The following is a 24,190-nucleotide window of genomic DNA, read 5'->3' on the forward strand; positions in this document are numbered from 1 at the left end:
CCACTCCCCGACCCTGGGCCAAGTCACTCTCCACTTGCACTGCCTCCCTGGCAACCCCTGCACTGCGGGACTGTCTCTGTATCCCTCCAGCCCCCCCCTTCCCAGCACTTACCTGCACTTACCTTGCACTTGCCACCAGCTGGCCCTCCTTATTTATTTATTTATTATTTATTTTATTTTATTCTACTTACCTTGTACTGCACTTCCCCCCCCCCCTTGCACTCCCCCACCTTGCACTTCTTCCCTTCCCCCTACCCCTGCACTTGCGCGATCTGAATGACACCTGGCCTAGTAGGATCGTTGTCTGTCTTCCCCCTGTTCCCCCCTCCCTGCCTCGTTGCGCCTTGAAACACTTGTGTATAGGCGCGTTATAAATGCCATATCATATCATATCATATCTTCCATAGCATAATTCATTCTATGAACATCTAGTAAGATTGCTTTAAACCGTAGTGGCAGAAGCCCCCTGTTTTAGGGATGGGACAGTTTTGTGTACACACACAGACGCAGGGCCGGCCTTAGGGAAGGGCGGCCCAGGTGATCGCCCAGGGCGGTATTAGCCCCCCACCTCGCCAGCTCGAGGGAGTGTTTCAAAGTCTCCTCCTAGCTGGTGTGGTGGGCGAAGGCGCGGCAGGTGCCCTATTGAAATGAAATGTGCTTTGCTCTCAGGAGCTCTGATGCTTTGTCTCGGGAGGATAACTAAGGGGCAACATGCTCGCCTTGGAAGCAAGACGACACGGAGCACCACCGGTTCGAACCCCGGGTCCGCGCTTTGAAACCTCTGGGTATTAAGCACGTTATAAATAACCTAACATATCTTATCATACACATTGGCGCCAATTGAACAATATGCTACCCCCCCGCATGATATGGGGAGAGTGGTCACCACATTTTTGTTTTGCTTCCCGGGGCAGTGCCGTCACTAAGGCTGGCCCTGCATAGACACATGAACACTCATGCACCTGGATATGTAGGCTTAACTGTTCGCACAGGCATATTCATGCACAAACATACCTACAATCACATTTGCATACATATGCATGGACATGCATCCACAGATGCACCACACATACCCCTTCACACACATGTTCACACACACACTCGCCCCCATTCATCCACATGATTCGCATACATACACACAGCACATAACACTGCACACCCACATACCCATGCAGGCATACACATGCGTGCACACCTAAATACAAGTGCCATCGATTGAGGACCATTTTCCAGCTGCCTGGACGGTAACAATGGACCCGCGTTTGCATTAAGTGGTTCGAGCTACATGGGTGACCATGGGAACTAAGATCATTATTGACATTTTGAATAATAGTGGCTTAGTGTGCATTCCGGTTTCGCTGGAAACCACAGTCATTATAGAACAGTATACCTCAAACTCTGCATAATAATGCTGTAAAGTGCTGCTGCGGGAATCCCTATGGCTAGATGGAGCGGGCGACCATAGAACCAGTGTCCCCGGGATACAAACGCACACGGTGAAGGCTCATTTCAGATATGATCAGCAGCAGGTGTGCATATGTTTACCTATCATATTAGAATGACTGGCTAATTTGGCACTAGCTTCTTACTCCTGTTGTGCAAACATATCTGAAATAGCCATTATTTTGTGTAAATCACCATAAATCTATCAAAGCAGGACACACATTTTGACAACAAAATGTCCATTACTTGGTCTTAAGTGTAAATTATTTTTTTCTTTGTAAAGTGGCCATGCTTGAATATCACAGCGAGTGTTGCTGTGCATTAAAACTATACATTAGTTTTCCTAGAATGCCTAAGAAGTTATCCTAAAAATGTCTTCAATTTATCTTTCAAGATCTGATCATTTCTGCCCCACCAGGATCGTAAATGGGTTTCAGGCTCGATGGGGGATTCGATGAGGGGATGGGTGTAACACCTCTCTCCATTGATGCGCTGCGGTGCTGGGCACGCGCTCTACGTGAAGCCAGCTATGGGGATCCAAGGTGATTACCATGTGGGAAATGGTGAGAGTAGGTGTTCTACTCTACTGTTGAAGGCTGCGCCGCACCTGCCATCCAGCGTAGTGTGGGACTGGCTTCCAAGCATTGAAGAAGACGATGAAACGTATGAGTATTGGATGCCGCCACTTTCTATCACATTTGTGTTCACATTATATTTTTAATTTGATATCATTTGATAAATTGGGTAATTACAACAAAGTGTGTCAGAGTTCTGTACAAAATCTGGTCAAACATTTCAATTGAATAGACAAAATAACAATGTAATATATACAATTTAATGACAAGAAAAGTTTGCAGAAAGCAAAACATAAGTTCACTCAAAAACAAAGCAAGGGCAGAATCAAACACAAGGCCTGACTACTAAGCTCAAGGAAATAGTCAACAAAGAAAGGGAGTATTCGGCAGGGTAGTCATTAGGGCGGGGGTCTGCAACCTTTGGCTCTGCAGATATTTAGGACTACAACTCCCATCATACCTAACCAGCATAGTCAATAGCCAGATATCATGGTAATTGTAATCCGAAACATCTGTAGAGCCAAATGTTGCAGAACCCTGCATTAGGGCCTTACAAAATGGAAGTAGATCTCTAATTTTCCACAATGGGGCAGGGATTCCAACAACTCAGTGAAGCCCCTCACAAGAATGTCTTAGAGTTCAATTGCGACAGAATATATGGAACTAAAGAAAAACTCTATCCAGTGGTGGACTGGTCTATAGGGAACTCTGGAGTAGCCCTCTGCACCCTGGGCCTCTTTTGTGAGGTAGCCTTTTTTATTTCCACCCCTGACTTTATCCCAACTCCTGAGACCTTGCATGCCACCTGACATTGCCACTTTAGGTGCTAGGTAAATTGGGTTGAAAGAACCAACAGCCTTGCGCGTAGTAAAAGAAACCTTGAAGGTGATCCCTGCTTCCACCTGCAGGAAACTCATTTACAATGGTCAGCCATTATCTCTCAGAAGAAGGCTTAGAAATAACACTGGAAGGCACTTTACAATACCAATTTTAATGTGACTGATTGATAGAGCTGGGTGGGGAGGATATCTTAGGGGAAACCACGTTTGTATTGGAAGCAGGAAATCACAGAGCAGAAAAGGTTCACATCCCGGCCCCGCGCTTAGAGACTGGCCTCTGGTGTTAAGTGCATAATAAAAGATTAATTAATAGGGCTAGCTCTAAGCCATTCATGAAGGTGTGTTTTAGGTGGGGAGAGAGAGGTAGGTAGTGGGTGTGAAAGGGCAAATTGAATATCATAGCCATGGGCAGTCAATAACCAATACAATGCTCATACGCTGATGCTGTTCCTAACATCCCATCTCCCTCTTATCTGCACTTTGATGCAATAGATTCTGCTAATAGGTGGCGCTAAGGTGCCACCTAGTTGCAAAACTAAAAATATGAGCATCTCTGTGAAGCGCAAGTGAGCATTTACAAACATCACAGGTTACCTTAAGAGGTGGCTCGCATAATTGGGGAGAGCTGGAGATGCAGCAGAACCACGGCACTCCTTGGCCACCAGAAAAAAAATATGTGTCGGGCCCAACCATCTGTGTACGTGGGACCTGCTGACGTCAGGCGAGCCAAGCGCTCATATGCTGGGAGAGCCGCTCTCCTTACTGAGCCATACAGGGCCCAACCCGAGGAATGGTCACTATGATAAACATACATTCCTTCCCTGGCCCGGGAGTCTGAATGAAATTGGTAGAGAAGTGGTTCTCATGACACTGCTGTGTTGTCTCAAGCTAAAGGCAATGCCTAGGAGGGTCTGATAAATGACTTATTCTGTAAATTGCCCTCCCCCCTGAGCCTGTTCTGACAAATATTGGATTCATTCACAAATGCCAACTTTGCCAGCTGGGCACCAGTGATGCACACATTCAGATGCCCTTTGTGAATACTGAATTGAGCTGCATTGTGGATTTTTGATTTGTGTGTGCGCGAGCGCATGCGCAAAAGGAAAAATCCCTTTGAGAATCAGGCCCTCAGTGTGTGCACAGCACAGTGTGTTTGCTCGAGCGGGCCAGTCTCATTGTGCGATGCAGTGCGGTGGCATTGTTCGGTGCTGCGCGCGTCTGCTCGTTGGCTTTTTAGCCTGCCGCTGCTAAAGGTCTGGATTCCGTGCTGCCGCAGAGCCGCCAAGGGGACTTGCAGGCATGGGGGAGATAAAAAAATATCTTTTTTTACCCACCCCTTGCAGTTTTTCTAGTCCGCAGTATAAGAAGGGAGGAGGCGCCGTCTCTCTGCCATTTTGTGGTGCTTGCTTGTACTAAATGGACTCAGCCTACGCTCATTTAGAAACGTGTTTCTGCAGCACATTTATTCTCACAAGTATAGTAGAGTTGATATATTCCTGCTAGATCTAAAACATATTCCTAATGCATGGGGGCATTGACAAGGTTTGTTTGCCGGTGTTCCTTGTCAAGCGCTACAATGCTGCCAGCCATTCTTGCACTTTATAAAACCACATACATACATACAAGCCAACAGGGATATGCCAACAAGATGGCACATAGTTATGTAAAGAAGTGCATAATCTCTTACTCTATAGAAAAGTATTAACCATTTTCCTAAAACATGTGGGTGAAGTCAAGGGTCATAATCGGATCCCAAGGCTTTAAGTGGGCTGGGGCTATCCTGGGCTCAGCACCAGCAGTCTCCAGAAATGTTCCTTCAGCTGAAGCTCTGGTTGAGGCTCCTTGAACTCACTATCCTGACCTGATTTCGTAGAGGGCAAAGTAATGAGAAGATGAGTGACAATACTGCTCTTCCCCAGCAGATGTCAGTATCAGGTATGTTTAGAATCACATCACTAGTTAGACATTTGAAATTCAAATATTTGTTTCTAACAATGAACGGAAGATAACATGTAATGCCTAGAGTACATTATTTAATAATTGCAACCAATTATATTGAGTTCTTACCATTATGAATTAATCAAATTAATACAAAAGAATCATGAATTTCCTTTAAAAGAACTGATGGATTGCAGAACGCTTTGACCTACTTGGATTTGACTTCAATTTTATATTTAAATGTACTTATTTTAGTACGTTCTTTCACTGCACATTAATGATATTTAATACACCTTTTAAAGTGGAGTCTACACCCATTCTTTCCAGACCACTCTTTTATTACATGTGTCCCACAGCTTTCAATGGTGCCTTTGCTACTTGGGTTTCTGAGGCCCCTGACACACTTTCTAGGCCCGCCTCCAAATATTGGTCTGCTCTGGCCCAGCCTTTGCCTTGACAGCACCCTATGTTTCTCCCACATAGGAAAATAAAAACATCTGCATACCCCTACACATCTTCATGCAACACTTTATACTGACATGCTAAACAGAGTGTGCCTGTGTTTGCCTCGCCGTGCTGTATTTCCTACAGAACCACCCAGCAAGATTCAACTTAATGGAAGGACCTCAACTTATACATATATATTAAAATGGGGACAAAACTGCAAAGATGTTTACACAGACTACGTAGGGAGCAGGAGGAGGCACAACGCCATCGGAACAGGGGGGGATCAGGGGAACCACCCCAACAAATGCTTAATTCCATGAGTGGATAGCGGTATGATTGGTTATTTTTAACGTGCTTAATACCCAGAGGTTTCTAAGGACGGACCTGGAGATTGAATCTGTGCTGCTCTGTGTCGTCTTGCTTCCAAGGTGAGCGCATTGCCCCTGAGCTATCCTCCCGAGGCACATGGTGGTGGGTGAAATGATTAGCAGCTTCGGGTGCCCCCACCTCCCTCCAGGGCATGTTGCCCAGCATATGGGCTTTCAGGTGTTGAAAGAAATTAGCAAATGAATGGGAGGGGGAAATCCTTTGTGCTGCTCCAGGTGCCACGCCCTAAACAGCCACACAGGCCACCCTTTCCTAAGGCGAGCTCTGGTTTCGTGATGCATTGAGCTCCCACTTGGATTTCTTATCCAGGGGTGGACTGGGAACTAAAAGAGGCCCTGGAAATAATTACTGGGGACCAAAAGAGGCCCTGGTTTCTTTTTTCAAAGTGGCCCCATATGACACATTTTCAGCAAGCTCAATGCTTTTCCTATGAGAAAATATGGAACTACCACACAAAGGAGGCCCAGGGTGCAGAGGCCCACTGGGAAACCTCCAGAGTTCCCTATAGGCCAGTCCGCCCCGGCCTAGGCTGCAGAGGCCTACTGGGAAATCTCCAGAGTTCCCTATAGGCCAGTCCGCCCCTGTTCTAATCCCACATAAAGCACTACCTGGTCCCTGTGCTATCTTCTCTTTGTCTCCCTCCATGGTCTGGCTTTGAACCTTCTCCTGGCCCTTTTGCCCTCTCCTCCACTGCCTCTCTATGCAGATGTTAACGGGAGACGCCCCACTGAAATGTCCTCTTCCATGAACACGGTGACAATCCATTCCATTCTTGATGGGTTTGTGTCCACCTCGTGGTGCGCATGGGACAACTGCCAGGCTATTATGCAAGTCTATGCAAAAAGGATGAGCATACTCAACCTTGGCACTTAGCTGTTTGTCTGCCCACCCAAGTGCTGCCCAGTAAGCAGTGGACCAGAGATGCTGGAATGGGTTATGTATGGCGCAGTCATATCTATGCAATAGATGCCCACTGGCAGCGTATATTGACTCTCTGCCAACCCAGAGGTATGACTTCTGTCAAAAAGCCAATCCATGCATCATGGAGAAAATTGACAACCCTCAGATGAGAACCACCTCCTCTGATCGCTGTAAGGCGCGACTGTTCTCACCAAGAGAATAAACAAATGCTGCCGTGAAGACATCCATTCTGTTTATTCAAAAACCAAAGGGTTTTCTTGAGTTGAATATTCTGTCCAGGCAAATATGCCTTTTGTATGGTCCATTTGGGTGTTTTGAACACCTGGACAGCTGCAGGTTGCCTGCTGTACGCTATTGAAACACTTATACATCTGTCTGGCTGAACATAGTTCCTGGGTTTAGTTTAGTTTATTTATATGTAAAGCGCACCAAGCCCAGTTGGTCATTCATTTGAGTTGGTCATAGAAGTACCCTCATATTTACCTCCTGGGATGGGCCGATGAGCCCATCTGTCAATTTAAGATCTTCGCAGCTCATTGGCACCTGCAGGAGCAGTGCCAGCCTTATCAGGTGACCAGGAAAGCTTCCGGTTTCCTCCAGTAAATGCTTCCTTTCCAGTCTGGCCAACCCAGCCACTCCCGGGGTCTGCCATGTTTTGTTCAGCCAGTGCCCATGGCACCATGTTCCCCCTATCCCGGCCCTACCCATCAGAAACCCTGCCCTTTCCTAGTCCACTGCCCACCGTCTCCTCCCAAGATACATGCCTACCCTGTTCCTCACTGCCCCGCCTGCTCTCTGCACAGCCAATGACGTCATAAGGACACATTCTGTTTTCTATATTCTTCATCGTCCATCTTGTTTGTAGTTCTTTTAAATTGGAAATTGGTGTGCATGAGTCATGCAAAGTCATTTTCCCATTTCAAAATAGCCTAATAGCAACCCGGATGATTGTCCATGGTGCTAATTGCTTCAAGCATCATGTTCTGGGCGCTCACACCTAGTAACGGCCCTGGTCAGTTGCGAAGGCCCCAGAGAAGTCAGTCTCAGGCTGGCAAGTAGTTTCTCACTGTAAGAAACGACGAACGCAGGTGCCCCGCCCTCCCATCTCGTCACTGGTCAATGCCGGGCAAGGGGCAATTTTGTTTTTTAACTCCACGCTCCGGCGCCTGAGCTGGGAGTTAATCACCGGAATAGGGCGCTCGTGCTAATTCCTATGAAAACCACCTCACTCCTACGTCGAAGCGGGGAGGTAATTATCTCAATAGGATGCCATTGCGGGAGCATTTAATAACAATAGGGCGCCTGCCGCCCCTTCTCCAACTACACCAGCTCGGGGGAGCCCTTGAAAGACTCCCCCAAGCTGGCGTGGTGGGGATTAATGGCGCCCTAGGGGCTAATGGCGCCTTGGGCGGCGCCCGGCCCACCCTGCCCTAAGACCGCCCCTGCCTCCATGCTCACAGTCACCCAACACCCATCCTGCCCATTTCAGTAATTGTGCTCTTTGGGCTCTACAAATACACATAGCCATGATTGGGTTTGGACAATGCCAGGCTCTCCATCCTGTCGTGGAACACCGGAGGGTTCCAGCATTTGTTTCAGGATTTTGAAGTTCCACTAGAAGTTCCACTAGACGATGTGTTTGCTGTCTGTCTGCAAGAGACTTGGTTAGTTGATGTTCCGATGCAAGACGGCTATGTCACATTGGTCAATCCCGCAATTAAAAACATACAAGGCAGACCCTGTGCAGGCTTATTGACAATGGTCCGTCTATCTCAAGATTGGTCTACACCAGCATGCTCCAATCCTAACCCTTATGTTCAAGGATCAATTATACACTCACGTTCTGCCAATTCAAAAGCAGTTTTGTCCTTGTTGCTCATTAACTGCTACTGGAATCCTGCAAAAATAAACAAATCTGTCTTTACCTCAGCGATAAGTATTTTAATGGATGAAGCAATCGTGAATTATAATAATCTGATTATAATCTGCTGCGGTGATCTAAATGGCTCATGGTTTAAGCATGACCCATACACCAACTCCTATTGCCAGCTCGCCTATGAGGAGCTGGGCGAGAAAGAACAGTGCTGGACTGACGTAATGGAATCGCATGATTGTGTATTGCTGAATGGCAATGCGCAGGGGGACACACCGGCTCAGCCTACCTGGCATCGCCAAGCCACGCATAGTATCATTGACTACTTCTGGGTTTCCAGCAATTTTGAGGCAAAGGTCATCTCATTACTTTCCCTGAAAACGTCTAAGAGCGATCATTCACTGCTAAAACTTGACTGCCTATTGCCGGAGTCACCCGCTTTGCCCCTATATTCCGAATCGGTAGAAACAAACTCAAGTGGCAACCGATTAAGACTAAACGTCAAAGCGATCTGCTCTTTAACAGAAAACCTGCTTGTCTCGCCAAATTGTGTCGACTACACTCCGCTTCTCATGAATCATATTATAACCATCAAAGATAGCTTCCAGCAACACAAGTTCCATAATCATCTGTTTAGCAAAATGCTTGATGACAAAAAGAAAGAGCTCAGAAAAGATGTCCGCAAAATAAAAAAACAAAAAAATGTACCCATTTTGATTAAGCTGGAGGAAGTAAAAGCCAGACGCACGACTTATAGAAACTGGATGATTTCCCATAGAGCTATTATTCACCAAGATCATGCCGAACTGATGATGAAGCTATTGATTACAAAGAATACACGCGACATCTGGAAAATACTAAATATGGGCCCGTACAGCGGAGTAAATTCGACGCAGAACACCATCGCTGGCGACACCTGGTGCAAACATTTTGGATCAGTGTTCAACAGCTATTCCAAGTTTCCAAAAATCGATTCTGTTGCTACATCAGCACCCTGGGATGTGCAAATGCTGCACTCCGACATTGTGGACGCTATTAAGTCACTCAAAAATTCACGCGCAGCGGGCCCAGATATGATCAGCAATGTGACACTAAAGAAAAATCCACAAATCTGGGCCCCCTTTATTGAGTGCCTTTTTCAAAAGATTGCGGAATACAATCGTTTGCCTGAGTCCTGGCTAACTGCTATTGTGATTCCCATCCACAAGAAGGGCAGTTGGGACAAACCTGAAAACTATCGTCCTATTGCCCTTTTGGACTCTATCGGAAAACTTTTTGGATCCAACTTGAGATTAAAACTTGTGAATTGGGCGAAAAACTCAGGAATCCTTGATATTCGTCAAACTGGGTTTTCTAAGGGCACAGGAGTAGATGTAAACCTTTCAATCTTAACTGCCCTGAAATTGAATGCCCTTAAACGCAAAACTAAACTTCATCTAGCCTTCATTGACATGAAGCAAGCGTTTGATGGAATCAATTGCGACCTGTTATGGGCAAAATTAATTAAATGGAAATGCCCCATGGCCATCCTCAATCCAATAATGGCGCTGCATACGAACACTTCCTTCCGAGTTCGCATCAATAAGAATGGTGTTCTCTCTGACAATATTCCAACTACAAGAGGAGTCAAGCAAGGCTGTCCACTTGCGGCAGACCTATTTAAATTATTCTTAGCAGATCTTCCGACTCACCTCGAACAAGCCCACTGTTTCCCCCATGTCTAAATAAGACTCCTGTTCGTCATATCGCTTATGCTGATGACCTTGTTCTAATTGACAGCACACAGATCGGCCTCCAACGCCTTCTAAGCTGCTTGAACAACTACTTAGTCAATAACGAACTTGTCATCAACACAGAAAAAACTAAAATCTTGTCTATTGGACCTACATCAGGCAGAAGAGACTGTGCATTCAAATGGGCTGTTGGTGGCCAGCCATTAATTTCAGTCAATTCGATCTGTTATTTGGGTATTGAATTTAACAACTCAATCTGTGAAGCAGAATGGCTAAAAGGTCTAAAACAGAAAGCCGTAGGTCTAGCGCTACAAGCAGCCAAGATCAATAAAATCTTTGGAAAATTTTCCCTGACTCCAGTCCTAACGTTCTACCTCCAAAAGGTAATACCAATCTTAACATTTGGTGCAGAAGCAGGATGGAATATCAGCGAGCAAAATTGGAATGTATTAGAGGGTCTGTTTTGGAAACGTGTCCTCAACCTGCTGAACTGTATTCCAATTATGTTGATACGTCATGAACTATCGCTGAATTCACTCTTTACCCATGTGATCTGGAAGTCTATTTCGTTGTGGCGTAAGATGAGAGAAGCGCGCGGTGCGCCAGCCTATAGAATATTCACTGCCTCTGACGACACGAAAATTAGCTGCCTGTTGGATCAATGGAGTATAAGAGTTCAAGAGTGGATTGCTGCAGCAGATATCAACAATTTTGATCTATTTTCCCGTCCTAAATTGGCCAAAAGAAAATTTGAAGCATGGGCATGGATTGTTAATGTGGAAAAACATACAAATCTCGCTGCCTCCCAATGGCTAGGCAACGCTCAAAAAAAACTAAATTGCCAGCCCTATTTCCTGACTCAATGTTACACTCGTCATTACCGGGAACAATTCCCTTGCTTCCGCCTAAATACGCTGAATACGAAGGAAATCTTACTTCAAAGGAATCATCCCAATGTAAACAATAACCTTTGCCGCTTTTGTGCAGTTTCGGTTGAAACCTTGAAACATCTAATTCTAATATGTCCAGCCATTGACGACCTTCGTTCTATTCATCTAGGCAAATATGCCCCTAAGGATGGAGATATGTCTACCTGGTGGCTTCTAATTTCTTCTGGACAAAATGTCAAACATGTTTGCGCGATCGTAAACTACTTGAACGCTATCCTGAGGTTTCCCCCCAACTACAAGGAACGTCCAACCTAAGGGCTGAGATGGTTGCATGTACGTCTGACTTTCTTTGTGGCCACAGTTGACGCCTGTGATGCTACGATGCGTGGAAGATGAAACAAAAGTTTGAAACAAAAGTTTATTTCTTTCTTTTTTGAAAAAAAAAAAAAAAAGAAAGAAAAAGAAACTAGTTTTTCAATAAAAAAAAAAAAAATACACATATCACAAGTTATCTTATGTTGATTTACACTGCACACCACGACCACCCAGTTGGTGGTTTAACTCTACCTTTCATGTCTAAGCGTTCGATCTGGCGGCAATGCGTGAATGTTAACTCTGAGAAAAAAAAAGTAGCCCAGCTTATGGGTCCAAAGTCCATATCCTACCCATAAGGTTTATGGTTTATTAGGACAATGCAAATGAAATGTCCGCGAGCAAGTGCTGCAGATATGTAATCCTTCCGTGGTGCCGGGTAGTGTTGGAAGTCCTGTGGCATCCGCCCTAACCAGATACAGAAAATAAAATACATTTTGTAATTGGTCAACTTGAGTTTCTACCTGGGCTGACCTCATTTAAAAATAGGCAGCTGTTCACTTTCATTAAACCGACATAATCACAATTGGAACTTGGGTATCGTTTTTTGCAGCCCCGCAAGAGAGGGATGGGCTTATTTCTAGCTGCCGTGGAAACATTATTCAGGAAAAGCAAGAACAATATTTCTTCTCAGAGCTTTAAGTGGACCAGGGCTTGAGTTAAACAATTGCACTGGATCCAGGATGCGACCCGATTTCCCAGTGCTAATAGCCAATGATTGTATGACTGGCATTTCTGCTCCTCCCCAGTAGACGTCGCTATCACCCATGTTAGAATTACAACACCAGTTTCAAGCATTTGAAGTTATATCATGTGTTCTGTAATTCTCCTTTAGGAACATATAATATAGGGAACAATTGAGTTCTCCAATACACATTTTTGTTTAATGTTTGCATTTTTTCATTTTGAAATCTTGTCAACCAAGTGATTTAATACTATTTATTAATACATGAAAATCGTGGACGTGCTTCAAAAGAGCAGAGGGATTGGAGTCTGCACTGACAATTTTGATTTGGTTTCTTGTTGTTCTATTTGTATTTTTTGTGGATTTGGGGATTTCTGTTTAGTTACATCTAGCACTGCTTTTAAAAATAGTATTGGCTCCTTCCGTGGCAGGCAGGACTGCTGTTGGGACACTTCTTTTGAAGTTCCCTAGCTATTTGCGACTCTTGAGCTGTGCCACACACCTCTTAGGTCCCACCCCACCATATTATTCTGTGACTCGTTAGGGCCCCCCTCGACTTCTTCCCCATCTTGAAGGTCTTTTTCTGCTGCTGTTTCTGCCTTGGGAAAGGATGGAAATCAAAGGCATGTTTCAAATCCCAGACAGAGCTTCTGTGCCCATTTGTAGTTGTTTACAGTGATAGACTTCCTTTCCCAACACATCTGCAAACGGGCCAGGTGGGCATGATTGATGCCCCACCCCCTGCCCGCCGAGGTTCCTGCGGCTGCCATTTCAGCATGCAGCTTTCCCAGGCCTGCGAGACCTTACAAATCATTGCAATTTTGCTCTTATAAAATATTCTGATTGCCTGATGCACTTGTTAGCAGCCCTTGGAAGGCCTTTTTCTGAAGCATTAGCATGGCAGTAATCTCAAGTGGCTGGATATATATTGCAGCTAATGGCGTGTCTGCAGCAGCCAGCAGGCACTCGATGGCCTGAAGCCAGGGAAATATTGGACGAGAGAGAGAGAGAGGGAGAGAGAGGAAGAGAGAGGGAGAGGGAGAGAGAGAGAGAGAGAGAGAGAGATGGAGAGAGAGAGAGAGAGAGAGAGGGGAGAGAGAGAGAGAGAGAGAGATAGAGAGAGAGGAAGAGAGAGATAGACAGAGAAAGAGAGAGAGATAGGCAGAGAGAGAGAGAGAGAGAGGAAGAGAGAGAGAGAGAGGGAGAGAGGGGGGAGAGAGGAAGAGAGAGAGAGAAATAGAGAGAGATAGATAGAGAGAGAAAGAGAGAGGGATAGGTGCCGTAAATAGATGGAGCGGGGCAGATAGAGAGGTAGGCAAAACAGAGTGGAACAGAAAAACGTAGCGTGAGATAGGGAGAAGCCAGAGAGATGGTGAGTAAAGAGAGAGGAAGGGAGAGCGTGTGGGAGAGAGAAAAGAGAGAGAGGGAAAGAGAGAGAGAGAGACAGAAAGAGAGAGAGAGAGAGAGAGAGAGAGAGAGAGAGAGAGGCGCTGTAAATAGATGGAGCGGGGCAGATAGAGAGGTAGGCAAAACAGAGTGGAACAGAAAAACGTAGCATGAGATAGGGAGAAGCCAGAGAGATGGTGAGTAAAGAGAGAGGAAGGGAGAGCGTGTGGGAGAGAGAAAAGAGAGAGAGGGAAAGAGAGAGAGAGAGAGAGAGAAGGAAAGAGAGAGAGAGAGAGAGGAAGAGAGAGAGAGAGGGAGAGAGGGGAGAGAGAGGAAGAGAGAGAGAGCAATAGAGAGAGATAGATAGAGAGAGAAAGAGAGAGAGATAGGTGCCGTAAATAGATGGAGCGGGGCAGATAGAGAGGTAGGCAAAACAGAGTGGAACAGAAAAAGGTAGCGTGAGATAGGGAGAAGCCAGAGATATGTTGAGTAAAAGAGAGGAAGGGAGAGCGTGTGGGAGAGAGAACAGAGAGAAAGAGAGAGAGAAAGAAAGAGGTAGGTAAAAAGAAAAAAAGAGACCGAAAATCAAAAAAGGGAATGAAAGAGAAGGTTGAAATAGAGGCCGGGAGAAAGAGTGAGATTTGGAGTAAAGGGAAAGAGTGGGGAAGAGGGAGTGAGGTAGGAAAAAAGAGTCCAAGAGATAGAGAAACAATAAAAATACGACTTAGAAAAAGGTAGAAATATAGAAAGAAAGAGAGGGAAGGAGAGCGAGAGAAAGATGGAGAGAGAGGTGGATAAAAACATAGAGGAATGGACTGAGTGGAGCAGAGGGAGCGAGAGTTAAGGGGAGTAAACGATAGAGAAAAAGAGAGAGAGAGAGAGAGGAGCAGCATGAGGTGGGGAGAGATGAGATTTAGTGCAAGAGAGAGAGAGAGAGAGGGGGGATAGATAAAAGCAGCTGGAAGTTGGGAGAGATGCGATTTAGTGCAAGAGAGAGAAAGGGGAAGAGGGAGTGAGAGAAAGAGAAGCAGCTTGAGGTGGGGAGAGATGAGATTGAGTGCAAGAGAGAGACGGGGGAGGAGAGAGAGAGAGAGAGACAGGGAAGCAGCATGAGGTGGGGAGAGATGCGATTTAGCGTAAGAGAGAGACAGAGGGGATGAGAGAGAGAGACAGGGAAGCAGCTTGAGGTGGGGAGAGAGGAGATTTGGCGTAAAAAAGAGACAGAGAGGAAGGGAGAGTGAGAGTGAGAGAAAGAGAGAGAGAGTGAGAGAGAGAGAGACAGAAGAGAAGAGCAGCAGAGAAGCAGAGCAGTGATATATGTCTGCAATCTGAAACCACTTTACGTTTACATTGAACATTTCGAGCACCAAGCGAAAAAGAGCAGCAAGGTGCATTTCTTTATGTTATCTTTGGGTTCGCAAAAGTGATCAGTACCTCATTAGCCAATGCCTAAAGGTACATATCACGGGTGATATTTCTTTCAAAATATGGTGATACATTCTTGAACTTACATGCAGTGATCTCTGACATCTGGACGGATTTTAAAAAGCACTGGCATTCATTCTGGGTCTGATGCATGCAGAAGAAAACTCTACCAACTTGTGCAGGGGGGGCTCAAAACCACAAGCGAGATCCCGAGTGCGCAGACACCTAAGTGGTTGGGCTCGCTCGTGGGGTTTGCACCTGTTCATGGGAATGACCATGACGAGTAGGCATTTTATACATAGAGGACGAGGTACAGACACAAACCTGCTAGGTTTTGGAGACTTAGTTCCATTTCAAATGAGTGTTCCCTGTACCAGGACACTCCCTTAGCGACAGCTGACAGGTGCACTTATCGGTGAGAAGAGCAAAAGATATTGCTGTTTGACGATTGATTTTAGTCTGTCTTCGAGTCCTATGATTCATGGCGGCACCCTTAAGAACAACCATTCAAAGCTCATCCTTCTCTTCCCGTGACATCACGCCACATTGCCATGGAAACAGCGTGGTCCAGACACTGGCATCAGAGCACACATTCAGCAGTGATGGGGAAAGCAGGAGGCCGTCTGTGCAGGAAATGGATGGGCCTTGTCAACCCATTCATCTGCAGCACAACAGGATGCCTTTCTGTCTGCTGGGCCCTCTCCCCGCAGCACCGGAATCATTTAACTGCCGGCACTTGCATCCATTAGAACAGGCATTGTCCTAGCCCTGGTCAGGAAGAGTAATGGCTCCTTTAAGAGACAAAACCAACTTTTGAAAAATGGAGAGGGGTGGGAGACAGGCTTGGCTGTGCAGCTATGACTCACACAAGTTTAGTCAAATACTGCAGGTTTGGAACATTAAGGTCTGAAGAAATAAGGCCAATCTTTGCACCCCTTGAAGTCTAATTAGCACTATAACAAAAAATGCCCTAGATCAAGAAACATAGGGCCTGATTCGTGATTTGTTTTAGCACAGTGGAAAGTGACTTTACAATGGTGCAAAGTGGCTGCGCTGCCAACCAACACCCTGATTCACAGAGCCATGCACAGTGCATTTTTGCAGTGCAGTGTATTTTTACAGTGCAGAGTGACTTTTGACAGCACTAAAAGTTCCATGCATTGGGACCATATTCTTATAATACAGTTTTGTTCCTGGGCAATGCTGTCCAAGTCTTAGTCAGGGGATCTGCTGGAAAAATGCAAGGAAAGAATACATTTTTTTCACAATGGCAATCTTTATGCTAGTGATCCGCTGCAGTTTTTGGGTCCGATTAATGGAATATTTTGCACCGTTCAACGTGACTTTGCACTGCTGAAAAGTGACTTTGCACTGCCAACACAAACCCTGATTCATGGAACAGTGCAAAGTGTATTTTTGCAGTGCAAAGTCCAGGCAAAGTCAGTGCATAATGCCTCATCCTGAGTTTGGCGGTAATCCTTAAATGCGGCAGTAACACTATTACCACTGCATTGAAGGGTCTGCCAGATCATGGGCTTGGCGTATTGGCCCGCAGCTCTGACCTGGGGACAAATGTGCCACGATTTTGCTGTTTTTCAGCGCTAATAATCCATGCGCTAATACCGCCAGCGGTAATAGAGCTGAGAATTCCCCATTGGGCCCAAATGGGAATGTGGAATTCCCAAATGGGCCCAATGGGGAATGGGAACTTACACTTCTGCAAAACCCTGTGATCCGGTGCTAATAGCGCCAGGGGGTTTGGCGGTAACGCTAATAGCACCGCCCAACTCGTGATGAGGCCAATGGTCATTTTTGCAGTACAGAATGACTTTGCTCTGACTTTGCACAGCAGAAATACACTTTGCACGGTTCCATGAATCAGGGGCTGCGTCAGCAGTGCTAAGTCACTTTTCAGCAGTACAAAGTCACTTTGAATCGAGCAAATAATTCCATGAATCGGGCCATTTATGTAATACTGCATTATTACAGAAACCTGTGCATTGGTGCGGACGCCATGAGCACTACCGAGAAAAAAACGACCATAGTGCAAGCAGCAAGTTCTTTTATTGCATTCTCACACCTGAGCAATGTGGCTCTCGATCTAGTCCTTTGCTCTGGTGGAGAAATTTATTGAAAGGATTTCTTTTTTTTCAGAAGGGAATTTTTTATCCTGGTGCTAATTGCACTGCATTACTACATAGACTTTGCATGCGTGTATGCACAAGGCAGACATCCCCCACGTGATATAAAAAAAAAAAAACAATTTCAATGCATGTGTGCACCAGGGCAATGTTTGTCCGGGATCCAGTTCTCTGCTGGTGGGAACATGCATGGACATATGTGTTTTTGCATAAGAGCATTATTCATGTAAAATGCTGAATAATCTCTCAAATGTTGCTTTTTGCAGGCTGTGAAAAACAGTAACTGAAATTTGGAAAATTGAAGCTTACAAATATGCGTTCATGTTTTTGATCATACGTTTGCATTGCATTTTCCTTTGCAAAACCCTTGACATCCTCCTTCCCGTCCTCGCTCTTACCCCTTCCAGACCCTCTACTCGTCAATTTCCTTTCAAGCCTGATAACGAGGAGCTACCACGGTTGCCCCTTTCACCCCCTCTGAACCTTCTGCTACTATTTCCGTAACCATCAGCCCCTTTCCTAGTGTTTGTGAACTTCATCTTTCATCATTTAATGTGTGGCCCCCGTTAGATTCCTGCAACCACCTCTACCATTCTTCCTCTGTATTTTTGTAGTTGTTTTATTTATTCAAATGTTTACACACATTTGTTGTCAATTTCAAACTTTTATTATTCAAACTTGTGTGCGTTCAGACTTTATTTTGCAATCTTTAATCTTTCAAACAGTATACAGTATATCAGCATGTGTATTTATTTATTTGTTTATTTATTCATATAGCGCACCTAACCCGTAGGTATCTGTCACCCACAATACAATTCCCCCCACAGTGCCTGGGCTGTTTAAAAAGCAATAGGCCTGCTGTGAGCTGGCATAGCTGTGACTTCTCATACTAAGGTTAGCTGGCTCCATCCTGCAGGAATTCACACCCAAGGCCTGTGGGACAGGCAAGTGGCATCCGCCTCACGCGCCAAGTAAACTACCCAGAGCAGGATTCATCTTTCTCAAAAGCAAACTCCTCATGGGCAAAGTTGATCTTATACAAATGAAAGTCATTCAGAGCAGGGTTCCTCCAATGCAAACCACTTGCATCCAGAAGAGACTTCATCTTCTGCAAGCAAAACCCATCTAGCAAACGTTTCATCTTCTACCAACCAAGCTGCTCACTGACAAACCAAACGCATTACAAACAAGCTTCATTGCCAGAAAACCAAGTCACCCAGGTTATGCCCAATAGTCTATAAATCAAACTTTCCCAGAGAAAGCTTCATGTACGTATTTATCAAAATAATCAAAAACAGGACTTATCTTCTGCAAGCAAAATCCACCTAACAAAAGCTTCATCTTCTAGCAACCGAATCCCTGTGCAGAGGTCCTCATTGATACACCAAACTCATTATACACAAGTTGCATTGCCAGAAAACTAGGTCACCAAGGACAGGCACAATATTCTAAAAATCAAACTCTCATAGAGCAAGGTTCATGTACATACTTATGAAATTAATCAAAAAAGAAGCGCTGTCTTTTGTAAGCAAAATCCACCTAGCAAAAGTGTCTTCTTCTAGCAACCAAGCTCCTCTTTAGCAGAGGTTACTGTAATACGTGAGGAGCAGGGTAACATTGCCTTCACTTCACTTGACTTTATATTACATACTTGATATATTTATTAATGTTCACCTTTGCTGTTCTTCAGATCATCCCACTGACTGGGCCACGAGAAGGAGGCACGAAAGTAACCATTCGTGGCCAGAACCTGGGGCTTGAATTCAGAGAGATCGAGGACTACGTTAAAGTGGCCGAGGTCAAGTGCATTCCGATCGCCGAAGAATACATCCCAGCAGAACAGTAAGTGGGAACAAGGGCCCCGGGGTCTATCAGCCTGTATGTTCATGCTTCTGTCCAGACATGTGAGACATAAACTACCATAGACATGTGTAGTCCTCTCTAGGTGCATAACACACCTTCTGGAAGACTCAAGAGTTTGACGGTAGTGTATGGGACCTAGTTTATGCGACCTTTGCGATTCCGTATCCTCATAGCTTTGGTGAGTGTTTACTGGACAGTGCAGGAAATCAAGGTATGCAAATGATGTTCTGTGGCACATGGTTGCTTCCTCTGTCCGTACTTATTTAAGAGCCAGTTTTAGTAGACCTGAAATATTACTTTTAACCCTTTCACTGTCCTTCGGATGCATGTCCGCGTCCCAATTTCCATAGGAAAACATTGACGTCCCAGCAGCTAAAGGGTTAACTCAAGAAGTGCTGTTGATTTGTGGCATGCTTTGCTATCCATAACTTATTGTTTTTGATCTTCCCGACCCAATCTATCTCCAGACCCTTGTGCTTCTCCTGATTGCTCACTGGACCACCCCATGCGGGATATGGTTACCAGATAACTCTGTTTCACTGGGCACAATTCATTCCAGTCCCGGGCTTTGCTTTTACTTTGATTTATTTTAGTCAATTTTCATCAATTGAAGTGACACGAAACTACAACTACCTGAATGCAATTCGTGGAGAAATGAAAGCCCAGGACTGGGAAACTTTGTCACCAATGACATGGAGTCAGCTGATAAGATCCATTGTCAAACGGATGTTGTTTATGGTGTGAAGAGGCGGCAGGTTACCAAATAACATTATGCTGCACACCAGTAATGGCAACCAGGTGGCGTTATGGTCTAGGGCAGAGGTTGCCATCCCTCGGCTCTTTTTCCTTCCCATCCCTCAATTTATCTTGCTATATTTTGCTCTCCTCAAATTAATCTAAGTAAACCCATTAAAAGTTGAACTTCAAATTCTTGTAAATTCACTTATTGAATGCAATCTTCAGGTTTTGCTGGAATAATGGGTGTCTTATAGTTTATGGTTTGACTAGAACCCTTAACATACTTGATAGCCTTACCATTCACAGTAATCTCTTGCAGTAGCTCTCTTTCTCTCTCTTTATTCCAGTATAGCATACGTATAATTTGGCTGAGGAAAATATATTATACTCTGCCTTAGATGACAAACATTTATTTCCTTTTCTGTCACAATGTGTTCGTTATTTCATGAACCCAATACTTAAAAGCATTATTCAAACACTAACCTTTGCATGTGCAAAACAGAGTCTCTGGTACTCACGAGAACTTTCCCAGAATTCCTCATTCCGCCTCGTCTGATGCGCCTCTCTCTGCCTTTGACCACAGGATAGTGTGTGAGATGGGGGAAGCCAAGCTGAGCCAGCATGCTGGATTCGTGGACGTCTGCGTGGGCGACTGCAGGCCTGAATTCAAGGCCCGGTCCTCTCAACTCTACTACTTTGTGGTAAGTGTGGAGCAGCTTGCCAATGGAAATAGCGGTATGATGTTGTTACATCAGCAGGTTTTTTTTTTTCTGCTGAGTTTTTTGCTGAAACATTTTGGCCGAAAAAACTCATCGAAAAATATGGGGTGGGGCTAAGCGGATATAAGGGGGATTGTGGGAAATAGGGACTAGTTAATAGGGAAATTGGGTTGGGGTGGAAACTCCTCAAATAACAAAATAAAATATTTCTTTCAGCCAAAAATATTCAGCAAAAATATATGCAAAAGAAACCTGCCCATCTAAGAACATAGAACCGAAATATCATGTTCAAGCTTTGGCAGAAGTGGATGGTTCCCTATACACAGGCAGAAACTGCGCCCCACCCCCATGTCTTGTAATACTTAAATGCTGCCCCTATCTTTGGCACAGTGTTCTCTCTTGTTACTGGAAATAGGAGAGCATGAATAAAAAGGCTGTTCCTGCTGTTTTTTCACAATTGCATAAAAAAGGTGCATTTCGGTCACGTATATCCTTAAAAAATGTAATCACATGATATGAATCATTTTTAATCAGTGCACATGTGGTCCATTATGAAATGTGTCTGTAATCAAAACAGAAGCTCTGAAAACCAGAACTGGATTTTCCTCTCGACCATTGTTTGGTTGTAGTCCAGGAGTCTGAAGCTTTTGCCTCTCCAGATGTTTTGGGCTGCAACTCCCATCAGCCCCAGCTAGCATAGTGGATCGTGAAGGATCTTGGGAGTCGTAGTCTGAAACATCTGCAGAGCCATGGGTTACAATACCCTTTCCTATATGATGGGTGCATAACATGAGACCTTCCAGATGCTTTGGACTACAACTTCCATCAGCTCTAGCCAGAATGGCCAGTGATGATGGATCATGGTTGGTGTAGTAAAAAACATCTGGGCCACATTACAGAGCTGTTGCACTGGTGAAAGTGCAAGTGTGCACGGTATTAGCACTAGGGTAACTTTTGCCCTATTTTTTAAAAACACTGCAACACATTATAAAACCTTTTCACAGGGACAAGGGCAGTTTGGTATGCTATAAGCACCAGCAGAGAAATTGCCCGTGTGCACAAAAGATACATTTTGGACACATTTTTGTACCAGGGCAAAGTTTGCCCCAGTACTAATATGGATTGGTATTAGCACTACGGCACTATTTGCCCTGGAACAAAAATGCTTTGAAAATGTATGTTTTTTGTCCTAGTGAAACGTTTACCTTGGTGCTAATAACATGCCCAACTGCACTTGCCATGGAGAAAAGGTTTTCTAATATGCCCCATCATTTTGAAAATGAGGGCATACTTTGCCCTCTTGCTAATACCGTGCAAACGTGCACTTGCACCGGTGCACAGTTTCTGTAATCTGGCCCCCAGAGGACCTAAAGATGTGCCAGCTGTCTCCTAGACAATTACCCTTGTCTCCATGTGACTCGTGAGCCACAACTGTCAAAATATGGACCCTTTGAAAAACAGTTAACCCTTAGTATTAAGTACTCTATGAAAAAATTGACATTAACAGTTGTGTTCATTTTCTACTAGTGTGAAAGAAAAGTCAGAAAAGGTTTCATTGCCACCACCAGTATGTTCTACTGAAAATGTAACGTCATAATGTAAGAGTTACTTACTCCAGGAGTAGGGAGTCAGTGGTGTCAGGCAAATCAGGGCACTGTCCCTTTTTCCGAACCCCAAATTCTGCAGGAATATGTCAGGCCCTTTATTTTTGTTCCGAGTGGCAATGTGGACACCGTAGCTTGAAGCTGTATGTAGTTTGCAAGTCTGATTTATAGTGCATGAATTCACCTCATTATATAGCCTTGTGGCGTGAAGGAGGGTCTATTATTGCAGGATAATGACCCACCACCAAGTTATGGCCTAGGCAAAGCTGAGGACCATTAGTTGGGGAAAGGTCATTATCCCAAGCGATAATGACCCCTCAGAAGGTCTATAAGGCTATTAACACATATTGGTGGTAGTAATACATGTTTTAGAGTTTTGGGGGTGAACTAACAAATATTAGTTTAAGAGTGAGAAAAAAGTACAGCGACAACTGAGTTAGCTAATTAAATGGGATTTTTGTTGCAGTATCTAAATAACATGGTTGCATTCATACATAAACCATTTTAATTGCAGTTTCATTTAACTGGAACAGGATTAACATGAGCATGCATTAGGTGTCATGTAAAAGAAAAAAGCATTTTCCAGTGTTATAGCTTGCTCCTTCGTGTGGTAAAAAGCATGTTACAGGGAAAAATACAAGGTCTTCCCAGAGAGAAATGTTTGTTGCTAAAAAGAGATGTCTGGCAACTGTTTTGTTGTTTCCTTGTCTGCTTCAGAAGAGAGTATGTTCAGAACGTAGTCAATATCAGTAATTATTTACTTTACTCTGAACATTGACATTGGCGGAGAGTAGGTCAATAACGATCTCCATATGCTAATGACCATTATTAGATTCTCCGTACCCCGGGAGAAACCCGTCTTCCCAAGCCAGCATCACATTGCCTCATTACGACCCAGGCGTTAAGGGTTAACGCCGTCGTTAACCCTTAACGCCTGATTCTGATTTTAACGGCTGCTTCTAGCAGCCGTTAAAATCCATGGCGCTAACCTGCCATGATGCTAATTACGCCACCGTAATTTACGGTGGCGTAATTAGCGCCTTCCCCACTCCCATTATGCCCTATGGGGCAAAAATGGGAATGGGGAAGGGAAAATGGGAAATGGGGATTTACCGCCCCACTCACCTTGGAATGGGGCGGTAAATCCGCCATCCACCATGGTGTAAACGTAGTTTACACCATGGTGGTAATGTTGGCGCAATTAGCGCCTGGGTCGTAATGACCCCCTATGAGTGGCTAAAGATTCAGAGACTGCAGTGTTCACACACGAACAATAGGGGCTTTGGCAGCAATGGCAGAAGACCCGGTAATTACCATTACCGCACACTGTACCAATCCGCCAGTATTCGAGTTTCATTTTTTTTATCTCTTTTTTCAGCTTGCTTTTTATGTGGCGGAATTACCGTGAAGTGAAAGTCAAGTGAAAATGTATGTGAATACATGAGACCACCATTATAAAACACTTCTATGAATCAGGCCCTAGTCAGTTAGCCCAGCACACAATGTTAAACACTGTCAGAGTGTGGCAGGAGGCTGAGAAGCGGCCTGCCGTGTGTTTCGTTGTGTGGGTGGCACCAGATGAGATCAATAGAAGAAATCATTTATAATTAAAACCCGCCTCAGATGCAGGATGCCATATCCCCTTAGGGAGCGCTGGCATAATCCCCCGCTGACCTTCAAACATGGCCGCCAGCGCGACATGCTCTAGAAATCCCTGCGACGAGGAGAACACGGACCTATTCATGGGAATGGAGGGGGCAAAACAACCCCAGTTAAGGAAACAACCTGGACCCATTGGGAACAAAAACTCTAAGATGGGTCATGGTTTGTTTTCGGAGCAAATAGCAAAATCCAGTTGGGTTATCGGAAAGACCAACAAGTATGCAGATTTTACGATTGAACCTTCAAATATATATTCATTATAGACATGCTGAAGTCCTGGGTACCTTTTGTCATTTGGTGCATCAAAGGGCCTAGCCCTGGTTTAAGGTGAGGCAAAGGCTTATACATGCAGTGGTGTGGTCAGTTAGATAAATAACTCTTTTTTTAACAGCCTCTTACTGGTAACTATACTCGCCACGCTCCAGGCGATTATAAGTATTATTTGAATGTTTACATAGATGGCAAAATACATCCGATTACGAGATAATAGGTCGTGTCTTCAGAGGAACTGGTTGGGAAGCTGAAGGAAACAAGTTTAAATACGACCAT

At 44.7% G+C, this 24,190-nt stretch overlaps 1 protein-coding gene across 4 annotated transcripts in view; it reads left to right on the forward strand.

Annotated features, from left to right (window-relative positions):
* PLXNA4 (plexin A4) overlaps nt 1-24,190 on the forward strand; it is a 1,277,179-nt gene that overhangs the window by 984,899 nt on the left and 268,090 nt on the right. For all 4 annotated transcript variants that reach the window (XM_069629627.1, XM_069629628.1, XM_069629629.1 and 1 more), the window contains 2 exons: nt 18,746-18,897; nt 20,240-20,357. In XM_069629627.1, coding sequence (XP_069485728.1) covers nt 18,746-18,897; nt 20,240-20,357 — 270 coding nt within the window. The remainder of the gene's footprint in view (nt 1-18,745; nt 18,898-20,239; nt 20,358-24,190) is intronic.

Source organism: Ambystoma mexicanum, chromosome 12 (genome assembly GCF_040938575.1).
Source record: "Ambystoma mexicanum isolate Mex_15411 chromosome 12, UKY_AmexF1_1, whole genome shotgun sequence".
Taxonomy (NCBI): domain Eukaryota; kingdom Metazoa; phylum Chordata; class Amphibia; order Caudata; family Ambystomatidae; genus Ambystoma; species Ambystoma mexicanum.